At 38.2% G+C, this 21,605-nt stretch overlaps 1 protein-coding gene across 1 annotated transcript; it reads left to right on the plus strand.

The window, feature by feature from the left end:
* Positions 1-682: 682 nt before the first annotated feature.
* Positions 683-21,170, plus strand: CCDC80 (coiled-coil domain containing 80). Its single transcript, XM_014063408.2, has 8 exons — positions 683-1,118; positions 1,632-3,494; positions 9,821-9,977; positions 11,516-11,652; positions 12,709-12,857; positions 14,779-14,882; positions 16,802-16,882; positions 18,757-21,170. The coding sequence occupies exons 2-8, from the start codon at positions 1,638-1,640 to the stop codon at positions 19,110-19,112; spliced, it is 2,841 nt and encodes a 946-aa protein (XP_013918883.2). The 5' UTR covers positions 683-1,118; positions 1,632-1,637; the 3' UTR covers positions 19,113-21,170.
* Positions 21,171-21,605: the final 435 nt, after the last annotated feature.

Genomic DNA, 21,605 nt, shown 5'->3' on the forward strand with positions numbered 1-21,605 from the left:
TTTTATTCTGTGTCAAATTTAGATTATCATCATAAAAGTCTTGTTTTTAGTACATTGTTGCTTTGAAGAACATTATAATCAAATGTAATATTTGCATTTTTTTATAAAACAATTGGTAACAAAGCTGTCGTTAAAAATCAATCGAACAGTCCACTGTTACTCCTCAAATCAATAGGTCCAAATTTGGTTGTGAGGAGTTCATCCAGATGATTTCCACTGCCTGCACTAAGCCTCAATAAATCTGGTCCTCCCCCAAGTCACTTCTACTGTTTTCTTTAATACAGCAGAGGTGACTTCTTTCATGTTTTCGATTTGAAAACAGGAAAGGTTTAAGGAGAAGGACTTTTGGAAAGAGGTGGCTGAAGGAGCCATTATACTGTAGTTGTTCTAAGTAATATAACAGTCCCATAACAAACTTTTTCCCTCAAAAGTGAGGACAAGTGGAAAAGAAGTTAATGAGTTTTCTATCAGTTCAACGGACTGAATCTCTCTCTCTCTCTCTGACACACCCCACACATACACCCACACCAATCCTAGTGCTGGAGGTTTTTTTTTTTTCCAGTTTGGGTTGGAGCCGGGTTGAAGTTATCCCAGTCTTTCTGGGAGGAAATCCAAAAGGGGGAGGACGGAGGAGGGGAGAAAGGGGGAGTTGGGAGGGAGGCAGACAGGCAGGCTTGGGAATGAAGATTAGGAAGGTAAAGAGAAGCGCGCTATGCTCTTCGCTTAGTGCGCGCTTAAATCGTTTTGCCTGGTAAATGTATTAGCCCTGATGCTTCGGCTCTGGAGGAACAAAGGAGCCCCGCTGCAGGCCAGAGAACAGAACTGAGGTGGAAGCGGCCGTGAAAGTGTGGAAGAGAGAGAAAGCGCCGAGCAGGAGCGAAATCTGCGAAATGTGCCTCTCCAGAGTTGCTCCCGAAAGGAGGCAGAGCTGCGGCTAGATGGAGAGAGGAAAGCTCCGGGCGGCAGCGTCTGTTTGCCTGCGTCCGCTTCCCTGAACACGAACAAGCCTTTCGGGGGTGAGGAGGAATCTGTTTGGCCCCCCGCAGAGCTACATCAGCTTCCGCGGTCTGAAAGTGGGGATCTGAAAGGAAGTCTTGGAGAAGAAGTTTGCCACAAGAGTAAGTTTCACTGCTGTTTTGAGACTCTTGACGTCCTGTATGTGTGTAGGTCTGGGAGACCGCCAGACAGGCTGTACTAATGGTGTGTAGATTCTACCAATCGTTTTGACTTCTCTGTGTCAAGTACTCCCACTACTGAAACTGTCATTATTGTTGAAGAATGTCCCCCACCCATTCCGTGGGACAAGAGTGCCCATCTTCTTTCAAATCATAGGTTCATCTTCAGAATCTCAATTGTGTCCCTGTAACAGACTCCGCTTAGCTTTCTTCTCACTGAAGGGGTTGCTGTTGACACATATATCAATGTTAAGGTTGAATCTCACTTCTAAAGAGAAAAGTGACACAAAAATCAGCAGAAATGTGTAAAGCCATTTTTTAAAATGTGTTTTGGGAGGATCAGCAAGATTTCTCTTGATGATGACTCACACTAAGAATGTTGGATATCTTTGGTCTTTTCTAAGAGCCCAGTAATAGTGTGCTTCTCCTCCCATTTTCTTTCTTTCTTTTTTTAAGGTCACGATGAACTGGACACCCCTTGTGAGCTTAACCGTGTTGTGGGCAACGTGGCTAGTGTGTGGCTCACATAAGCCAGTGAGGCAAGCTGAGAAAGGGAGTCTTGGAATCAGAAAACAACCCGTGGCCTACAGTATCAGGAGACCTGCTTCAACCCAGCCCAGGTTAAGCAAGGCCCCTCGGAGACTTGCATACCTTTCTTTGAGGCATGGGCAACGTCCCCTTGTTAAAAGGGATTCTTTGGAACCTAAAAACCCAGCAGCTTCTTCCTCAAAAAATAAATCTCGGGTTCAGATAAGGACTGGCGAGACAAAAATACGCCAGATGAAAAGACCTAAGCTGGAAATGATTAAAGATGAAGGAACATCCACTGCAGTCCAATCACGGGTTGTGCGCTTCTCATCAGGGTCCAGTTCTCCCAATATTCTGGCTAGCTTTGCAGGCAAGAACAGAGTCTGGATCATCTCTGCTCCCCATGCCTCCGATGGCTATTACCGGCTCATGATGAGTCTGTTGAACGATGATGTCTATTGTGAGTTAGCGGAAAGGCATGTCCAGCAGATTATACTGTTCCACGGGGAAGGTGAAGAAGGGGGTAAAGTTAGGAAGATATCCCCTGAAGGGAAAATCCTGGAGCAGCCTCTAGATCCAAGCCTCATTCCCAAACTTATGAGCTTTTTGAAACTAGAGAAGGGGAAATTTGGAATGGTGCTGTTAAAGAAGACGCTGCAAGTTGAGGAACGGTACCCTTACCCAGTAAGGTTGGAAGCTATCCATGAAGTCATTGACCAGAGTCCCATCAGGAAGATTGAGAAGGCAAGGCAAAAAGGCTTCATTCAGAAATGTAAAGCAGCTGGAGGGGAGGGCCAGATCGTCACGGAAGGGCTCAGTGGGGGCAACACCACAAGAGCAGCTCCCAGTGGTGGTCGTGTCCAGTCATTCCCGAGAAAGGAAGAAACAAGGAAAGGCAAAATGCAACCAACCAGAGTGAAAACTGTGAAGAAAATGGTGGCAGCTACAGTGCCATCTCCTTCCCCCACGACATCTACAGCCACTACCTTCCCTCCAACAACCACAACTCTCAGGCCAGTTGCCAGAATAACGACAATACCAAGCAGACCCACAACCACCATCACAACTACTCCAACTACACAGAGAACATGGACCACAAAGTCACTCACAGAGCTTCCTACAGAGCCCAAGACAACTATTGCTCCTGAGACAGAGGCCTCCCTTTCCATACGGAGAGAAAACCGCAGAGGAAAGCATCCAGGCCACACACAAAGACAACCAACAGCTACTAAAAGACCCAGGAAAGCCAGTCATTATGACACTTACACAGAAATGCCAAGGGCCACCTCAGAGCATTACACCAGGGCAAATGCTGGCAGATTCAGAGACAATCACACAGACAAGAAGGACAGTCGGGACCCCAGCATCATAGCTGGCCAGCAGAAGCCTCCTAAAAGCAAGCAGACCAAAAAGAAAGCCCAGGACAAGATACTGAGCAATGAATACGAGGATAAACATGACTCAGGGCAGCCTGCCATTCCTCATTTAGAGGAAAGCATCCCCATAGGAAATATTCCACCCAAGAAAGCCAAAGAGTCCAAGAAACGCATCCCTTTAAATAAACCTGACAAGAAGAAAGAAAGGTATGACAAGAAAATTGAGAGGCAGGCCAAGAAAGACAGAGCTGAAAGGAAAAACAAGCAAGAAAAAGAGCGCAACAAGAAAAACAAGAAAGGAAGCAAGACAGAGAGTGATGGAAGCCTGAAACCTCCCACTAAGTCTTTCACCCAGACCTCCAGGAAATCTGTGACAAACCTTCTGAACTTCTTTGAAGGCAAAAGACGACTTTTGGTAAGTAGAATATCCCTGAACATACGTCACTCACATTATGATTTATGAATAAGTCTAAACTTTAGTTTGGCTTCTGAAAGTTTTTGATGGCAGTAAGTATTTTGACATGTTCATTTTGATGGTACCATAATATTAACTTTCCACTTACTCAATCATGATGAACCCATAGTTTTCTAGGTACTCTGTTATTCAGGTCCTATCACCCCTCATCTTTGGCCATGTTTGCTGAGATTGTTGAAAATGAAGTCCGGCAATATCTGAAAGATTCCATTCCTCTGCTTGAATGGCCTTCTGAGAAAGCCAATACTATTGAAAGAGTCCTTGGGAGTGACATTTGACTGTTATACAGACATACAATCCTTGCACCCTCCTCCCCATGTCCTTCTCACTCATATTTGTGTATATTCCCGGCCTTCTCTCTATTTTCATTCCTTTTACAAGCATTGGGAACCTTTCTTTCACCAGCATGTAACTTTTAAAAGAACTTTGAGTCACTACAGAACATTTCTGCAGGGAGTGAGTAAGGCAGGATAGAGCCTGTGATCAACTGTGGGCCCCTTACTTGGTACAAAGTCTAGATCTGTACTTAGCTGTCTGCATCCAACTGCATCGCTGTAGCAAAAAAAAGTGCATTAATAGTACAGTTCTTAGGAAAAGCTTTTTTTAAAAAAATTGTGGGAAAACCCTGTGTTTTTATAGATCAGTCTTTACTGTCTATGTTATTGAAGTATATCATACAGAATTAGTCAAGTCTTTTAGTTAGCTGAATTGGGGCTGCTTACCAATATCTCTTCACTGTACTCTAGTGCCAAATCTCCTGCTGAAGGGAGAGGGCTTTTCAAAATAGACCGGAGGCATGGGCAGCAAGAGAAAAATGTCACAAAGTCATATTGCATGAGTGGAGGTCAGTGGTGGGATTCAAATAATTTAACAACCGGTTCTCTGCCCTAATGACTATCTGGGTAGGTGGGGCTCGGTGGTCATGTGACTGGGTGGGCTTGGCCAACTCAAGGTCACTCAGGTCGATGGGTGCTTCGCCTTAGCTCTTACAACGTAATAAGGGTTAACCAGAGAGGCAGTTTCTGTAAGCAGGTCAATAAAGATTAGGCTAGAAACAACACCAGAATGTTTCCTTCCTGACTTCCTTACAGGATTAGCCCTGTAAAGTGGAAAAAAAACAAAAGGAGATTTCTTCCAACAATCGGTTCTCTGAACAACTTAGAAAGTTTCCAACTGGTTCTCCCGAATAGGTGTGAACTGTCTGAATCCCACCACTGGTGGAGGTTCACACATGAAATATTGTACATATCCCCCAGTGTTTAGGGTTTTAAAATGCTTTTAATGAATTCTTAGAAACAGCTGTTACAAACTGCTACTTTTATTCCTAGAGAGGTCCTACATTGCCATATCCAAGAAGGCTTTCCATTTTCAATTTTATACCTGGGCCACATACCTTCTGGAATAACTGACTAGGAACTATAACAACTACCAATAATGGATGAGGATAGACTCAAGAGTGGTTGGGTACCTTTCTGTCTTCATCTGAAATTTTATAAAAGAATTATACATCCCCCGTTCACATTTTGTTTCTGCCTGACAACCTCTAGGGCAGTATTTTCAGGTGTAACATTTTCAGGTCAGGTGCATTTGGCCTCCCCCCACTAACAGTTTACTTTGCCACTTAGCTCTCAGTCAGCAAAATAAGAACCATTGCAAATTTGGGGCATGGCCTCCATACTGGGTTTATAGTACTTTGCTAACCCAAATGCCCTGTGCTTCCTAATTGGGAGCTGATATTTTTAAGCTGCATAGTCAGTGGTGTGGCTGATGTATCTTGAAGCCAGGGAGCTCAGGGCAAGAAGTCTAGCCACATCTTTCACATCTTCCAAAAGTTGCTTGAGTTCCTTTCCTAGCTGTTGAACACCAGTTGTTTCTATAACAAAAGGAATCAGTGTAAGAACATTTAAAACACTTCTGGGTTGAGGACAGGATGTTAGCATATGAAACATTAGCATCCTCTGATTAAGAGGGAACACAGATTGCCAAGGAGTGCTAATGTAAGCTGCAAGTAAGAACAGGATTTAGAGTGGTGAGATACAGGCTTCATTTAAAAATGGGTAGGTCCTGGAATTAATAAAATACAATCAATACGATTATGTCTTATATTTTTAATAATTCCCTTCTGTCATAGAGATTTTAAAATATAAACACTAGTTTAAAGACAGTGAACTATTCACATTGTATAACTTCATAAACAGATTATTTCATGTTTCTAAATGTCAGACAAGTTAAGCTAACCATTTGTTGCTTTTTCAAGCACATGAGTCAGCTTGACTGAGATATGAAAAGTAGAAAAAAGACATCTCCCTGTGCATGGCTAATTTAGGAAAAGAATCATAATGCTCACAGGGACCCAAAATATTGCCTACCATGGTACCTTATGATGGAGGAGGATAATATGTTGCCTTACATGTTCTCATCATTCCTTAAAATTAATATACTTGATAAAAGTGATTGATAAAATTTTGAAAGATAAAGTTTTCTATTCCTACCTTAGTTTGACATTAGCATGACATGTTTCTAATAACATAATTATAAATCTTGTAGAGCAAATCATTATATCTTTTCTCAGTAATTTGCAGAATTTGTCAGAAAACAAGAAATAGAGATGGTAGAATCTGTAACCCAGCAATAGGAGGCAATGAATTAGCAATAGTTGAAAACAGGATGTTGTATGTTTATTGTTTTATAGTTCATGCTGAACATATTTATATATATTTCAACTTCCAGCTTTTCTAGTGATATTTTGTTCACCATATTGGTGACATCTTCTAGCTTTTACTTTTTTCTGGCATTGTTCTAGGATATGAATGTATATATTTGCAATATTTTAGCATGTTGTCAGGAAGAGGAATAGAGTTCTTTTTCTATATAAAGTATGTGGTATCAGTGATGTGATGAATGTCTGACACCATAATTCTTTATTACCTGTTTTTACCTTTCCCAAAATTTAACAATTGTATTATATAACATGTTTATTCCCACCAAACATTATTTAAAAGAAACATGGTAACCTCCTCAGATGTTTTCCCAGACAAAGAACATTTAATTTCATGTCATATTGTGACAATTCATACTTACTTTATTGGTTATTATTTATGAAAAAAATTGTTGCTATAAATGCAAAACAAAATACATGATTATGCATGATAAGTGAAACAAATTTTATTTTGTCATGTTTTATATTATTAGAAATTTATAGAATATTTTCTTTAGGCAATTAATTTGTTGCTATATTTTGTTAGTGGTTTGTGCACTAACAAATAAACCTGCTGGATTTCTTTATTTCTTTATTGTTAATTTTAAAAAATTGGAATATAGATGCAATATTATTCTATATGAATTCTGGAGGAATCCTTAGAAAATAAAAATGGTGATAGTTGCAGCCAATTCCCTCATTCTGAAGCCTGACTTGCCATTAAAAAAAAAACACACACATTAGTTGGGAAATACATTTTAAAAATCTAAGGGAGTAATTTTAATAAAGAATATATGTATAAATGGGTTTTGTCTGCTTGTGTGTGTCTGTTAACTATGTAATGTGTTAAAGACATCCAGATGCATTTCAGCAGAATAGAGCTAATGTAACTCATGTTAGCAAGGAAATGAGGAGGTGTTTTTTGCAGAATGGGTCCAATCTCATTCTGGTTTGCTCTTCTATGAGGAGAACAGAAAAGAGGATTTTGGGATTACTCAGTCCCCAGACTACCAGCTTCTGGACATACTAATGAGGCCTGTAGATAACAAGTGGGGTCATAAGAGCCGTGGTGGCACAGTGGTTAGAATGCAGAACTGCAGGCTACTTCTGCTGACTGCTGGTTGCCTACAATTCGGCAGTTTGAATCTCACCGGCTCACGGTTGACTTAGACTTCCATCCTTCCGAGGTGGGTAAAATGAGGACCCAGATTGTTGGGGGCAATATGCTGACTCTGTAAACCGCTTAGAGAGGGCTGTAAACCACTGTGAAGCGGTATATAAGTCTAAGTGCTATTGCTATTTGTAAATTCTGGCTTTGCTTTCCTCTCTCCTGTTTGAGTCTGGTTTTGCTTCAGGCTCGTTTATTCTGCCTTGGCCAAGTTACATTTGTTTGCTACTCTGTGGTGTGGAAGTACTGTCTGAAATTTTGTGTGTCCTTTTTTTATACATAAACATAAAATAAATTCATAGCCAGGCAGCATTTTAACCAAACTTTAAAATTAACCCACTGACAACTTTAAATCAAAGTATGATTTCTTTGCTTCAGAAATAATTAAATTTGATTTTTAAAATTTGATTTTAAAGAACAGCTCCATGATTAAATCCTTACTACTATCATTCCTTTTAAAAATGTACTTATATATTTTGCAGAGTGAAATAGTAACCATTGGAAATGATCTGGAATTAGGAAGACAACTCAATACAAGGGAAATAATTATTCTTTGACTGGGTACAGACAGTAAATTTCCATGATTTATGTAATTTAGGGTTGCTATCTCAGGGTTCATGATGTAGCAACTCTAACCTAGCTATGGTTTATCCAATAATTTGTATTTTTCTGCACTTGTATAACAAAAGTTCTTGGTTTGTAATCCCCCATGAGTGGACTCATACAATGTGTTAATCCAGAACTAGGTCTATTAGATTGGTCTGAAAAATCTAGAATGGCACTAAAGAATAAACATATTCTTCATTGCATGACTGCCATCCAGTGGCTATCAGGATTTTTGCAATTCAGAAAGCCTAACCAGTCACATACCTTTTGTTTAGCAAGCTTTGTGTAAATCAAATCGGTCCATCCTAACTGGATTATGGTGTAAAAAGAAATACATTTTATCTATTTTATATTTCTTAAAGAAAGGTGGATCAATGTAACATTCTAAACTACAGATATAGTTTGTATTTCCGTGATAGAAATTCTAGGCTTTTATCAAGTCATATTCCCATCATGGGAATAATCAGGCAAGCAAACAATGCTAGCCTTCAAACAAGCTTGTTTTTATAACTGGACTCTAGTTGAAAAAATAATCAAGAATAATTTCTAGAGATAAATGTACTTAATTAATTATTAAGTTCCCAATTTTACAAATTCTAAAGGGCTCCTTTTCTGTATAATTTCAAACTGATCTTTTTTAATCATGTAGATTTGCAATATGTAATAAATTCAAAATACATCAAGAATTCTATTTAGGAAGATAGTTATCATCCACTATCAGCCATACAAAAATCCTGAAAGAAAGGATGTTTTGCTTAAGTAATGCCATAGTATTTTCTCACTGTATGGTAATGTTATAGGACTATTAGACACATAACTAACAATCTATCAAAACATTTGATCATATTATTGATTAGAATGTTGGCCCAGGAAACTTTGAATTCAAATATGCATTCATTTGCAAAGCATCATTTCTCAACCTAACCTAATTTACAGACTTTCTTATGGGAAAATAACAACTATATTTATGACTTTGAACTGTCCTCCAAAGAGCTGTTTCTATGTCTGTAGTTTCCAAAATAAAATTTGATACTTTAATGTGTACTGAGAGAAGCTTCTATCTAAGATATGTTGGAATTAAAAAAAATACATTATTGTTAGAAAATGACCTATTGTCTTCTTTATTTGGAAGCCTTATATACTGTCTAGTTCAGGGTCCCCAACCCCTGGTCCATTGACTTGCACTGATCTATAGCATGTGAGGAACCAGGGCATGCAAACAAGTGAAACCCCATCAGTGGGATGCAGGCAGTACATGAAACCACGCCCACTTCGGTCCACGGAAAAAAAACTTTCTCTATGGAAATGGTCCCTGATGCCCAAAAGGTTGAGGGCTGCTGGTCTATGTAGCCAGTCAAGGTCCTGGGCAAAAATATCCAAAACTATAACTCTCTCAGTACTGTATTTTTATTCATATTTTTTCTTCCTGTCCATCCATGTCCAATGCCATGCTCAATAATTTTGCCTATGTTAACCTATGCCTGAATACTGACTACTTCTTGGCCATTTTATTAGTTTAGGAATGATAAGCTAATAAACTTTTCATTCATTTTTTGGTTCCTGACCTTAGACTCCCTGTGTCTGGCTGTGTTTTTTCCCCAAAACTGATTCTGGCAGAGCATTATGATATTAGGAGAATTGACTTGTCACAAATTACATCTAAAAATCCAACTAGTAAATATGGTTTGTCATCACTATTAAAATAGAGGGAAAGGGAAAGCCTTGGTGGATGGCATATGAGCTATTGGACCTTGTGTTTACTTTTCTGGAACTAATGCTCTGTCATTTTATTAGCTGATCACAACACCCAAAGCTGACAACAACATGTACGTGCAACAGAGGGATGAATATTTGGAGAGCTTTTGCAAAATGGCGACTAGAAAAATTTCAATTATCACCATCTTTGGCACAATGAACAACAGTCATATGAAGATCGATCATTTCCAGCTAGGTTGGTTTAATTTTATTAAATAGAATGCTCAAGGAGTTTAGCAACCATGAAATATATAAATATATGTTTTCATTTCAAGGGATTGGGTGTGGGTATGTGGAGGGCCATCCAGAATTACAAATGTGAGATGGACAGTTGCATAAACCAAGCATATAAATTAATAATCTCAACTCTGGTTGGGAAGAATACAAGAACCTTTCTCTCTCTGACAACATGATTTCCTTATGTATTTGTATTCCCTTTTTGTATGTTACAGATGACTCCAGTATTTCCTTTGGATTTTCCCCCCTAAGCATCATATTCAGATTTATTGAGTAACTCTCTAATAACTTAATTGTTCAATTGAACAATTGAAAGTTCAAAAGTGTGATTAAATCACAAAATAGATTCAAAATCCTTTAGCTCATGAAATATGTGATTAGCCACATATTTTGTATTTAATTCTTTTATGTAATTGAAGTTTGCTTAATTTTTTCACTTGTATGAAGGGCCAGACAACAGTGAAAGAGACAACATACATATAAACAAAAGATTAGTATAGGAGGGCCTTTAATTTGTTTAGGTCATGCCAATATTATGCATGAAAATACATTCATTTTATAGCATGTCTGTTCATTTGCTTTAAAGTTACAGACAGGAGAATAATATACTTGGATTATTTTCTGTTTAGGAAACTTTGGAATGAATATAATTGAATAATGGGAACTTTTTATTAGAATAAACAGTTTCTTGATATCTGTCTTGTGAGAACAAATTTTTATTGCTATATAAGAACAAACAAAACCACATACCATGACATGATTAATTTAATATGTATAAATTCACGAATAAGAAAAGTGGTTTAAATAGATCTTGGAATTTAGCATATTTCCCCACGGAAGTGGTGATCTCTCCAGTCTTCTCAAACTCCATTTCTGGGTAGATTTTTGAACTGCTCATTCTTGATTTTAACTTGTGCTGCATATACAAAAATACTTAAAATGATTCAGTAATATCTAAAGTATAAAGAATTATTAAAATACCAAATCAGATCTTTAAAGAAAGAGAATGAAAAACATGCCATTGGACGATATATCTCAGTTAATTTTAATGTTACGCCAGCAGAAATCCAAACCTACATTCTTGAGAAGGCATAATATGGTTAAAAGACATGCAGACCTCCTCTTTTAATGGTGGAGAAGATGATCTGCCGACTTTTCACAACAGAGATAGTTCTAATAAGTTTTTTTTTAAAAGAAAGGTACATATCAGAGATCCCTAGATAAGTTCATAGATTCTTTATCCTATGATCTATGATATTGCTTTGTCTATATCAGACCATCTGCCTTTTGCTTCATGCCATTATGATTTGCACTATTGTTTGGGCTTCTGGTTTGCCTATTAGTAGTATCTAGGGAATAATCCCCACTTGCTTGACAAGAAGGTAGCAAACTTTCACCATTATTGCTTGCGTTAGTGAAAATTAATGTGATATCTGTTAGGTATCTTTCAAGAGGACAACAAAGACATCTGCTCATCCACATTTCATTTTTTTTAAGATAATGAGAATCCTATGAAGGTGATAGAGGATGAAGATCTGGTGGACCAGAATCTCATCAACGAGCTGAGAAGAGAATATGGAATGACCTATAATGACTTCTTTATGGTGTTGACAGATTCTGATATGAAGGCCAAGGTAGGAGGAAGTATATTAGCAAAATTAATGAATAGATCAGATGTTCTGTGGATGGTTTGGATTACTATTGGATTAATGGATTATTATACTATTGGATTATTATGAGCCATGGTGGCACAGTGATTAGAGTGCAGTACTGCAGGCTACTTCTCCTGACTGCTGGCTGACTGCAATTTGGCAGTTTGAATCTCACCAGGCTTCCATCCTTCGGATGTTGGTAAAATGAAGACCCAGTCTGTTGGATATGCTGACTCTGTAAACTGCTTAGAGAGGGCTGTAAAGCACTGTAAAGCAGTATATCAGTCTAAGTGCTAGTGCTATTATAATTACTATGATATTTTAACTAGCGTGACCAACTAAGAGTAGAGATGAGAAGGGCAGAAAGGAGAGTTGATTGCACGAGAGATATGGTTCAGGTACAAGGATAAAACTGAGTTGTTTTTGAAGAGAAAAGTGGAGCAGCAGAATTTTTTTTTTTAAATGTCTCATTTCATTTGAAAAGACTGTGCCAGGCATCTATGGAAATTTTCAGTCATCCACACCATGGCTGTCCCAAAGATGGTTTTTAAAAGGCAACCAGACTTTGTTTTTCATTGAAGACATTTCGCTTTTCATTCAAGAAGCATCTTCAGTTCATTTCAGTTTAGGGAAGCAAAATGTCTTCAAGAAAGTCATTTTCCAGTTGCCTTCTAAAAAGTACCTTTGGGTGTACCAGGGAGACAGACTAACAGGACACGCAATTCTAAAATACCATAGAAAGATCAAACAATGTCATTGAAGTTTTCACCATGTTGCCTTTAGCAAAACAAATATGACTAACTGTACAGTATATATTTCTTCCCTGCTGGAATTCAAGATGCCATGCAAAAAGCTCCCAGTTAAATTACTGCTCATGATATGTTTAGACCTGACCAGGAACAGCTGAAATTTATTGCTACATACACTTTTGGATCATGATAATATTAAACTGCTTGCCTTCGTAAATCATTATCTGCGTTGGGAGGTGCCAAGAGATTTGTTTGCAGTTAAAACTCATCTTAATGTTTTGTTTTATAGCAATACTATGAAGTGCCTATCGCCATGAAGTCTGTGTTTGATCTGATAGATACTTTCCAGTCACGTATCAAAGAAATGGAAAAACAGAAACGGGAAGGCACTGTTTGCAAAGAAAATAAGAAACAATCTCTGGAAAACTTTTTGTCCAGGTATTTCCTAAAGCTACCTCACAGAGCTTATTTTCTTTTAATAATATAAAATGAGAAAAATGTTATAATGCCACCAGCCGATGAGTTTGAGGTGTTTTTTTTTCTTAAAACAAAAAAGCCTATATATTCAGAAATAAATGCCTAATGAGAACATTGCCTAAGCTTACTTCCTCCTAGCCATAGTGAATTCTTTTGTGAATGAAGGCAAATGTAGGATAATGTTGCAGGATCCAACCTGAGTCAGTCCACACCAGAGATTTATTCTTCTAAGCTTTCGGACTCATGCTGGAGTGCATCCTCAGGGAACTTCCCATTCCAGAATGAGTCAGATTTTTGGATACAAAACTCTTCCCCCCCCCCCCCCCCAAATGTGTTAACATAAGGTACAGAACAAGACTGGAACAGACTTCAAGCTTGTGTGATGTATTTTGTTTGTTAGAAGAATTCTGAAAGTCTAAAAAGCAGCAGGACTTCAGCTGTTCAATTTTGCCAGCCTTTTTGATATCAGTCAGCGACTATGGCTATCAACGCAGGAATTTGAGAACAAGTGTATTTCCAGAAGAATTAATGATCATATTTTTCAGAGTATAAGACGCACCAAAATATAAGACGCACCAAGATTTTGAACAGGCAAATTAAAAAAAAAACACATTTTTTTCCACTCTGAAGACCTCCAAAAACGGCCCATTTTTCGTGAAAATGGGCCTGTTCTTTTTCCAAAAAAGGGCATGAATAGCTTTTAGGAGGCTTATAGAGTGCTCCTTAGGGGTCAGGACCCCAAAAATGAGCAAAAAATGGTTCATTTTTTGTGAAAACAGGCCCATTTTTGTCAAAAAAAAGGGGTATGCACAGCCTTTAGGAGGTTTATAGAGTGCTCCTGGAGGCTGAGGGGGGGGGAATGAGCAAAAATGGCCTGTTTTTCGCTCACTTCTGCCCTCCCCAGCCCCCAGGAGCACTCTGGAAACCTCCTAAAGGCTATGCATGGCCATTTTGGTGAAGGGGGCAGGGTTTCAGGAGGTAAAAAATGCTGTATTCAGCATATAAGACACACCCGGATTTTCAGCCTCTCTTTTGAAGGAAATCTTATACTTTGAAAAATACGGTAACTGAAGAAAGTGTTTTGGACTGTTGAAAAATAAGATTTTTCTCATTTTTCTGTGTGAGAAGCTCTTTTATGGACAGTTGTGGTTCTTTCCAAACTACCTTTGGTCCATAATCCTCCAAATCCTGCCAATTTTTTATGTAGCCTTTTAATCTTTTCCAGGGGAATGAAGAATCTGGATATAAATTAATAAAACAGAGCTGCAACTGATAGGAGAGTTTATCAACAACTTATCAAGGCCAACTGACCCAAAAGTGTGGATTATTCCTTCCCTTAAATAGACTCTGCTTCATGCTTTACTACAGAGGAGTGGATAACCTCCAGTTTCCAGATATCTGTGGAGATCCTCAGTCATTCAAGTATTAGTTGCCTCAAAGGTGCTTTTATTCCCTTCAAAAGGCAACTGGACTGTTTTTTTCTTTGAGGAAGAAGAAGAAAATGTTTTTCTTCTCATCCAAGAAGCTTCATCAGTTCGTCACCCCACACCATCAGAACTGATGAAGCTTCTTGGGTGAGAAGCAAAACGTTTTCTTCTTCTTCCTCGAGGAAAAAACAGTCCAGTTGCTATTTAAAGGGGGGGGAGCACATTTGAGACTGTAGTTTCCAGCTGTTGCTGAATAACTCTCAGCATCCCTCCATATTGACCATTATGGCTAAGGCTACAGATGCTGAATTCACCAGTATCTGGAGCGCTATTGGTTGCTTTACAGTTTCTGTCACAAATAGGCAGAAGCTAAGCAGAAAGCTGTCATGGCTAACTGATGGATTCTACCTAGTAATATGGGGACTTCTTTTAGTATGTCCTCTTTTTCATTCCAGATTCCGGTGGAGAAGGAGACTACTAGTAATATCCACTCCCAGTGAGGAAGACTGGGCTTATTCACAGCAGCTTGCAGCCCTGAATGGGCAAGCATGCAATTTTGGTAAGTAATAATTTTGGTAAATAATAAGAGCCAGTTTGATCCAGTGGTTAAGGCGCCGGGCTAGAAACCAGGAGACTGTGCATTCTAGTCCTGCCTGAGACATGAAGGTCAAATGGGTCACTTTGGGTCACTCATTATCTTTCAGCCCATCTCACATCAGAGGATTGTTATTATGGGGGGCAAAATGAGGAAGAAAGGCTATTAAATATGTTCACAGTCTTATTTATAAAAGTAATAAAAGTGGGGTTAAAAATTGTTACAGGTAGTCCTCAATGTATCCTCAAATTTCTGTTGCTAAATAAGACAGTTAAGTGAATTTTGCCCCATTTTATTCCCTGTCTTGCCACAGTTGTTAAGTGAATCACTGTACTTCTTAAGTTACTAACACAGTTGTTGAGTGGCTTCCTCACTGATTTTGCTTGTCAGGTTTCAAAAGGTGATCACATAACCCCAGAAGATTGCAACCATTAGAAATATGAGTCAGTTGCAATGAGTCTGAACTTTGATTAGGTGACCATGGAGATGCTCCAATGATCACAAAAGTGAAAAATGATCATAAGTCACTTTTTTCTGTGCAACTTGGAACAGGCACTAAATGAACTGTTTTAAGTTGAGGACTACCTGTAGTAATAATTGTCCCCTTTCTCTTTTCTTTTTGGGGCTTTAGTTATGCTTGTAAAAAGAAATTCCAGTACACCAACTTTCTTAAGCTTCTGGACCATTTTGAGATTCTTCCAACTGCAGGGATCCTAGTGCAGAGGTGGGCTCCTACCAGTTCAGAGTGGTTCCGCCGAGTAGGTAGTAACTCAGCTGGCCACGCCCCCAAACTGTTTCTATCGGCGCTGCTTATGGCAGCGCCATCTTGTATTTTGCTTCTGTGCATGCTTTTTTTTTACTACTGCGCATGCTCATGCATACACATGGTGCGCGCACCTGAAGCACATCCCTGAGCGAACCAGCAGTAACAGAAGCAGGAACCCACCCCTGTCCTAGTGCTATCAATCAAAGAGCCATGTGGCCAATTTCATAATTGCCTCCTTTTTGAAATCAGCCGATTACAATCCTCCTTTTTCTCAGGTCTTAGTGAACAATTGTGATTAAGTGATGGCTTCAAACTGCAATCCTGCCCTGGAAAATCTAAGAATTGATTTCTGAGTAGACATCTATAGATTGCACTCTAAATGTTTCGTATTAGATTCTTACAAAGCAAACATCTCCAGGGTTAATCTCAGACTCTGAATTATGAAGAGAAAAAAATGACTGCTCATGAATATAAATTTTCCAATATTCTTTCTCATCAAGGTTTAACCAAATTATGGTATCTCTATAAACTACTAAAATAGTAGAATGGATTGTCTTCCCTTTGTATTTTTTGGTAGTGATTTGAGCAAATCTGATACAGTTTCTTAAAAAAACATAACATATGAAGAGCCGAGGTGGTGCAGTGGTTAGGGTGCAGTACTGCAGGCCACTTCAGCTGACTGTTATCTGCAGTTCAGCGGTTCAAATCTCACTGGCTCAAGGTTGACTCAGCCTTCCATCCTTCCGAGGTGGGTGAAATGAGGACCCAGACTGTGGGGGCAATTTGCTGACTCAATTTGCTAAAAATCTGTAAACCGCTTAGAGAGGGCTGAAAGCTCTATGAAGCGGTATATAAGTCTAATAAATAAATAAATAAATATGAATTCTATTTACTGGTATCTAGCTCTGTTAGACTCCAGGATTGAGGAACTGTCTGAAGTAGCTCTAGATACCGAATGTACAGTGGGCTACATCCACGTGAAGTATAAAAATTATGATTATATAACTGAAATATTTTGCAAAATGTTGCATTTAATTCTATAATTGTTGTAGATTTTGCATTATCACAATTATTGACATCAAGATGTTGTTCAGTAATTGATGCCTTTCTGGTATAGGTCTGCGACATATAATTATCCTCAAGTTGTTAGGCCTGGGAGAAGAGATTGGTGGAGTTCTAGAACTATATCCAATCAATGGTAAGAAATCCTTTTCAGATTTTGACTGTCCTAAATTGCCAAACACAAACGTATGCTTTATGCTGAACAATTATTTATTTGTTTGTATTTAGAAATAGTGAATTATCTTGAGACTAGGCAGTACAATATTATTAGTAACCTCTTATAAATGCATAGTAGTGTTATCCTTCCCTAAGCCTTTGGGTTGTGAGCCCCAACTGAAGCCCAATGTTATTGCTGTTCATATTGACATTTTGTTTTTCCATTACTTTTTGTAGACATATGTATTATTAGATTTTTGTCAGATGTTTGCTTGGGTTTTTTTGTTTGTTTCCCAGTCAAAACAACAGATAATACTCTGCTAAACACATTTTGGAAAGCAGATTTTTTAAATTTCTTCCATACATGTCAGCTAAATTTCTACCGTGTTTTGTTACTATAGCTATTATTGTGAATTCTGGAACTTTTCATAGTCCTATACCACATGCTCTTTAAATACTATCAGCATCACCACTTCTACATGAGAACCATAGACAATCTTGCAGATTCATCTGTTATGCTCCATTTCCTGAATGGATATGGCTGCTGCCCACAAGGGTCTGAGGACAAACCAGAGATTATTATATTCTCGGAGTCCACAGGCCTGAAGATAGCAAGTTGCTGTCTCAGTCATGACATCATGCTCTGCCCATGAAAATCAAGAGTTAAATTTATCTGAATAACATGCAGTGCAGCAGTGGTGCAATTCAGCCGGTTCTATCCGCTTCGGGTGAATCAGTAGCGCTTGCTGAGGCTCCACCCACCCACCCGGACGTCATCATGTCCTGTTTTTGATGCTCTGCGCATGTGCGGAAGGTTTTGCGAGTGAAGTGAGCGGGTATGCGTACTCACATTTGCGAACCGGTAGCAAAGGTAAGTTGATTTCACCCCTGCTGTGCAGGGTGGTTGTAACACTCAGAATTAAGTTTACATCTTTGTCTACCCCTGCTCTGGGCATTTTTTTGATGTTCAGCATTTTGGTAAATAGACTTTAAATTTAAGTTCATCCAACAGAGAGATGCCACTAAAACAATCATGTCAACTGCTTGGGTCACTTCCTATGGCCAGAGCTGCATTGGGCATTTAACTGCCCGCATGATTGCTGGGGAAACCCTATTGAAATCATTTGAATCTATATGTCTATGGAGATTCCCTGTCATCCAGCTGAAGAAGCTTCTTGGATGAGAAGCGAAATATCCCAAAGGTGTTTTTTCGAGAGGGAACTGGACTCACGGGTTTTTCTCTGAAGACACTTTGCTTCTCATCCAAGAAATTTCTTCAGCTGAAGAAGCTTCTTGGATGAGAAGTGATACGTCATCAAAGAAAAACCAGAAAGTCCAGTTGCCTCTTGAAAAAGCTCCTTTGGGACATTTGAATCTATAGTTTGCTAATTTTGTTCTTCAGAGAATACATATTTGTGTACCTAGGAATAGGTTCTCAAACCTTTTAAATTACAATGGACATTAGTAAAAATATATGGTATTGGGAAAATTTGCATTTTAAAAACCTATGGTATGATTGTTTTGCACTAAATTTACTTATCTCAGTAGAGATTCTGTAGGAAAGTAGACATGCTAAAGAGCCATTGCATTGCAATGACTGCTGGAAAAATGTCTTTATTTCAAAACACTAAAAAAGAGAGATTTTCTCTTTGATGATATGATTATGAAATATTCCTTCTAGCATCAAAAAGCATTTCTGCTACAACTAATCCAATTCCAGGTCAGTTTCAGAAATAGCAATTATCTTAAATAGTAAAAAATATATACAATTGATTAAACATGCTATGCTTTCAAGACCAACTTATCTGCCGATCTGAAAATGTTAACATTTTCCCCAATTCTGACCTTCTCTAGGGAGCTCCAGTGTGGACAGGGAAGATGTACCCATTCATTTGGTGAAAGACATCCGCAATTATTTCCAGATTAGTCCTGAATATTTTTCCATGCTTTTGGTTGGCAAAGATGGGAATGTCAAATCTTGGTATCCTTCCCCAATGTGGTCCATGGTGATTGTATATGATTTAATTGACTCTATGCAACTTAGACGACAGGAGATGGCCATTCAGCAGTCACTTGGCATGCGATGCCCAGAAGATGAATATGCAGAGTATGGCTACCATGGTTATCACCAAGGTTATCAGGAAGGTTATCAAGATGATTATCATCATCATCATGAAAGTTACCACCATGGATACCCATACAGAAAGTAGCAATTTAGCCTTTGACTGTTTGCATCCCACTAGTCCTTCAAGTCACAAAAGGCCACGTGTGGAAATTGCTTCATGATTGCCTGAACATTTTCTATTGCTTCAGTGTTCAGTGTATAAAATTTTGGCCTTCTCTGTAATGCACATTTTCATGAACTGAAAGAGGTGAAATTAATTTCACTGATGCCTTATGAAATAAAGACTCCTTTATATTTTAGAGCCCTTTTAACTTGAGGTATTTTCCTTGTGCTATGTATATGTAGAACAAGAAAGTCCTTTCTAATAGTAATTATTGTATGATAGGTAGGCTATAACATAAACAATGGACATCATTTCTTGTCTAACTACATTCCCATTCCCCCAGGAAATATATATTTGAAAACTGTGAATCTTTATTGAAGAGGAAAAATGGTGAATTGTGTTGCCGAGTATGATCTTCACACTGCAGTTTTTCTGGAGGGTTTATTACAGTTGTTACAGAAAAAGATTTCTAGATGACTTTTAAAAATGCTTTGTCTAAAATGACTTTGTTCATACTATACCATCTCTCTATGATTCTGTCAATTACCAATTTGAAGAGTGTCTAGAGTTAACAATTTAAATATAGTCTATGATTCTGAGTGAAAAATCTGAGAGAACAAAGACTTCAGCTTTAGCAATAGCAACAGACTTATATACCGCTTCATAATGCTTTTCCAGCACTCTCTAAGCACTTTACAGAATCAGCATATTCCCCCCCCAAAAAAAATCTGGGTCCTCAGTTTACCAATCTCAGGATAGAAGGATGGATTAACCTTAAGCCAGTCAGGATCAAACTCTTGGCAGTGGGGAGAGTTAGACTACAACACTGTATTCTAACCACTGTGCCTTCATGCCTCAATATATTGCTGGTTAAAAAGATATTTCAGTTTTTTAGCCAGCAATATATTTAAGCAAAGCCACAGAGCAGAACCTGAATGCAAAAGCATTAATGTTAGATATTATTTTGCCTAACATCTTTGGGCCAGTCCCTCTCTCTCAGCCCAACCCATCTCATGGGATTGTTGTTGTGTTGTGGAAAACAGAAGGAAGAAGTTGTGGTAGATATGTTTGCCACCTTGATTTTTTTGTAACAATAATAAAGGTGCATAAAGGTGTACTTTGTATGTATCAACCAAGTTATACTTGGAAACAAGTATAACATTTCTCTATATAGGTACAATATACACTTCTCAATTAGAAAAAAAAAATCTTAGCATGCCAGAAAAAGCCTTTCCTAACATATCATAGCAATTGCTGAAACTTACATGAGGCCTAAAGGCCAACAGTTCCAAAGTAAAACAATAGTATCGTTCCAGTTTCTATTTCCTATGCAGAAGAAAAGGAAACAATTTCTGACGTTTAACTTGGAATTCAAAAGCTCTTCAATCTGCAGTGTCCTATACATGGATCCAATTAGCTTTTCTGTCGTCCAATACGAAAGGAAACCTCAAAAGCAGCTGCACATACATTATCACCACTGCCAATACCAATTTGAATGGACTCTTGGAGAATACTTGTGTAAATTGACAAAGAAGGCATAGTGAGCTAAACCTAAATAGTAAGATGAGTTTTAATTGATCTTCATGTGCAACTTGTAAAATAGGAAGTAGTCCATATGTGATCTTAAAATTTCACTAAATGTGATTTAAAGTTAACTTGCAAAACATGCGAGGCAGATTTATCAAATGTTTTGTGAGAGGAATTTTTTTCAGAAATGGTTAAGTTAGTTTTTTCTGTGTTTTGTTTCTTTTAAGTGTAATGTAATCTAAAACTAGCAATTTCAAACTTCCTGAAAACATCATGCTAGGAATAACTGTCATGTTAAAATAAGTAAGACCAAACCAATCAAAAGACACGACTGAAAATAATGTTCAACACCAGCTTTAAATTGGACAAGCTCAGTTTTTATTTATTTTTGTTTTGTTATTAGATATTTGCAGAGGAAAACAAAATCAACCCTGCACGCCACTAATGCAAAAAACCTTCAGAATTTTCTTTCAAGAAATTTCTTTTTAAATTCCACACGCGCCAAACAAAGCAGATTTCTTTCTCAAACACAGACAAACCACATATTTAGCGGACACATATATGTTCCCTAAATGAGTCTGCCAGGCCACATGAATGCAAAAGGGGAATCCTTTGAAGAAGACTGGAGAACAGATGAATATTTAACTTTTTACATATTTTTAAATTCTATTTAGAAAACACCCTTTCAGGTCATTTTCACAGGAGAAAATCATTCAAGTACTCCATGTCCAACCCAACAGCCATGCAGGCAATAATAATAATCCTTTGGATGTATTATATCAGGAATGCTTAATCAGGTATTTCTAGGGTATCCAAGACCTTGAAGTTGGGTAGCGTTACCTAGTTTGGGCAACAGTTGATGTACCCTAAATCAGTGGTCTCCAACCTTGGCAACTTTAAGACCTGTGGACTTCAACTCCCAGAGTTCCTCAGCCAGCAAAGCTGGCT

This window comes from Thamnophis sirtalis, unplaced genomic scaffold (genome assembly GCF_051295495.1).
Source record: "Thamnophis sirtalis isolate CommonGarterSnake01/CBP01778 unplaced genomic scaffold, rThaSir2_p1.2 scaffold_8, whole genome shotgun sequence".
Taxonomy (NCBI): Eukaryota; Metazoa; Chordata; class Lepidosauria; order Squamata; family Natricidae; genus Thamnophis; species Thamnophis sirtalis.

Coding starts and splice junctions, on each gene's coding strand:
- CCDC80 (XM_014063408.2), top strand. CDS start 1,638: ATGAACTGGACACCCCTTGTGAGCTTAACCGTGTTGTGGGCAACGTGG. Junction 9,978..11,515: donor GATCGATCATTTCCAGCTAG/GTTGGTTTAATT, acceptor ATTTTTTTTAAG/ATAATGAGAATCCTATGAAG. Junction 14,883..16,801: donor TGGGCAAGCATGCAATTTTG/GTAAGTAATAAT, acceptor TTTCTGGTATAG/GTCTGCGACATATAATTATC.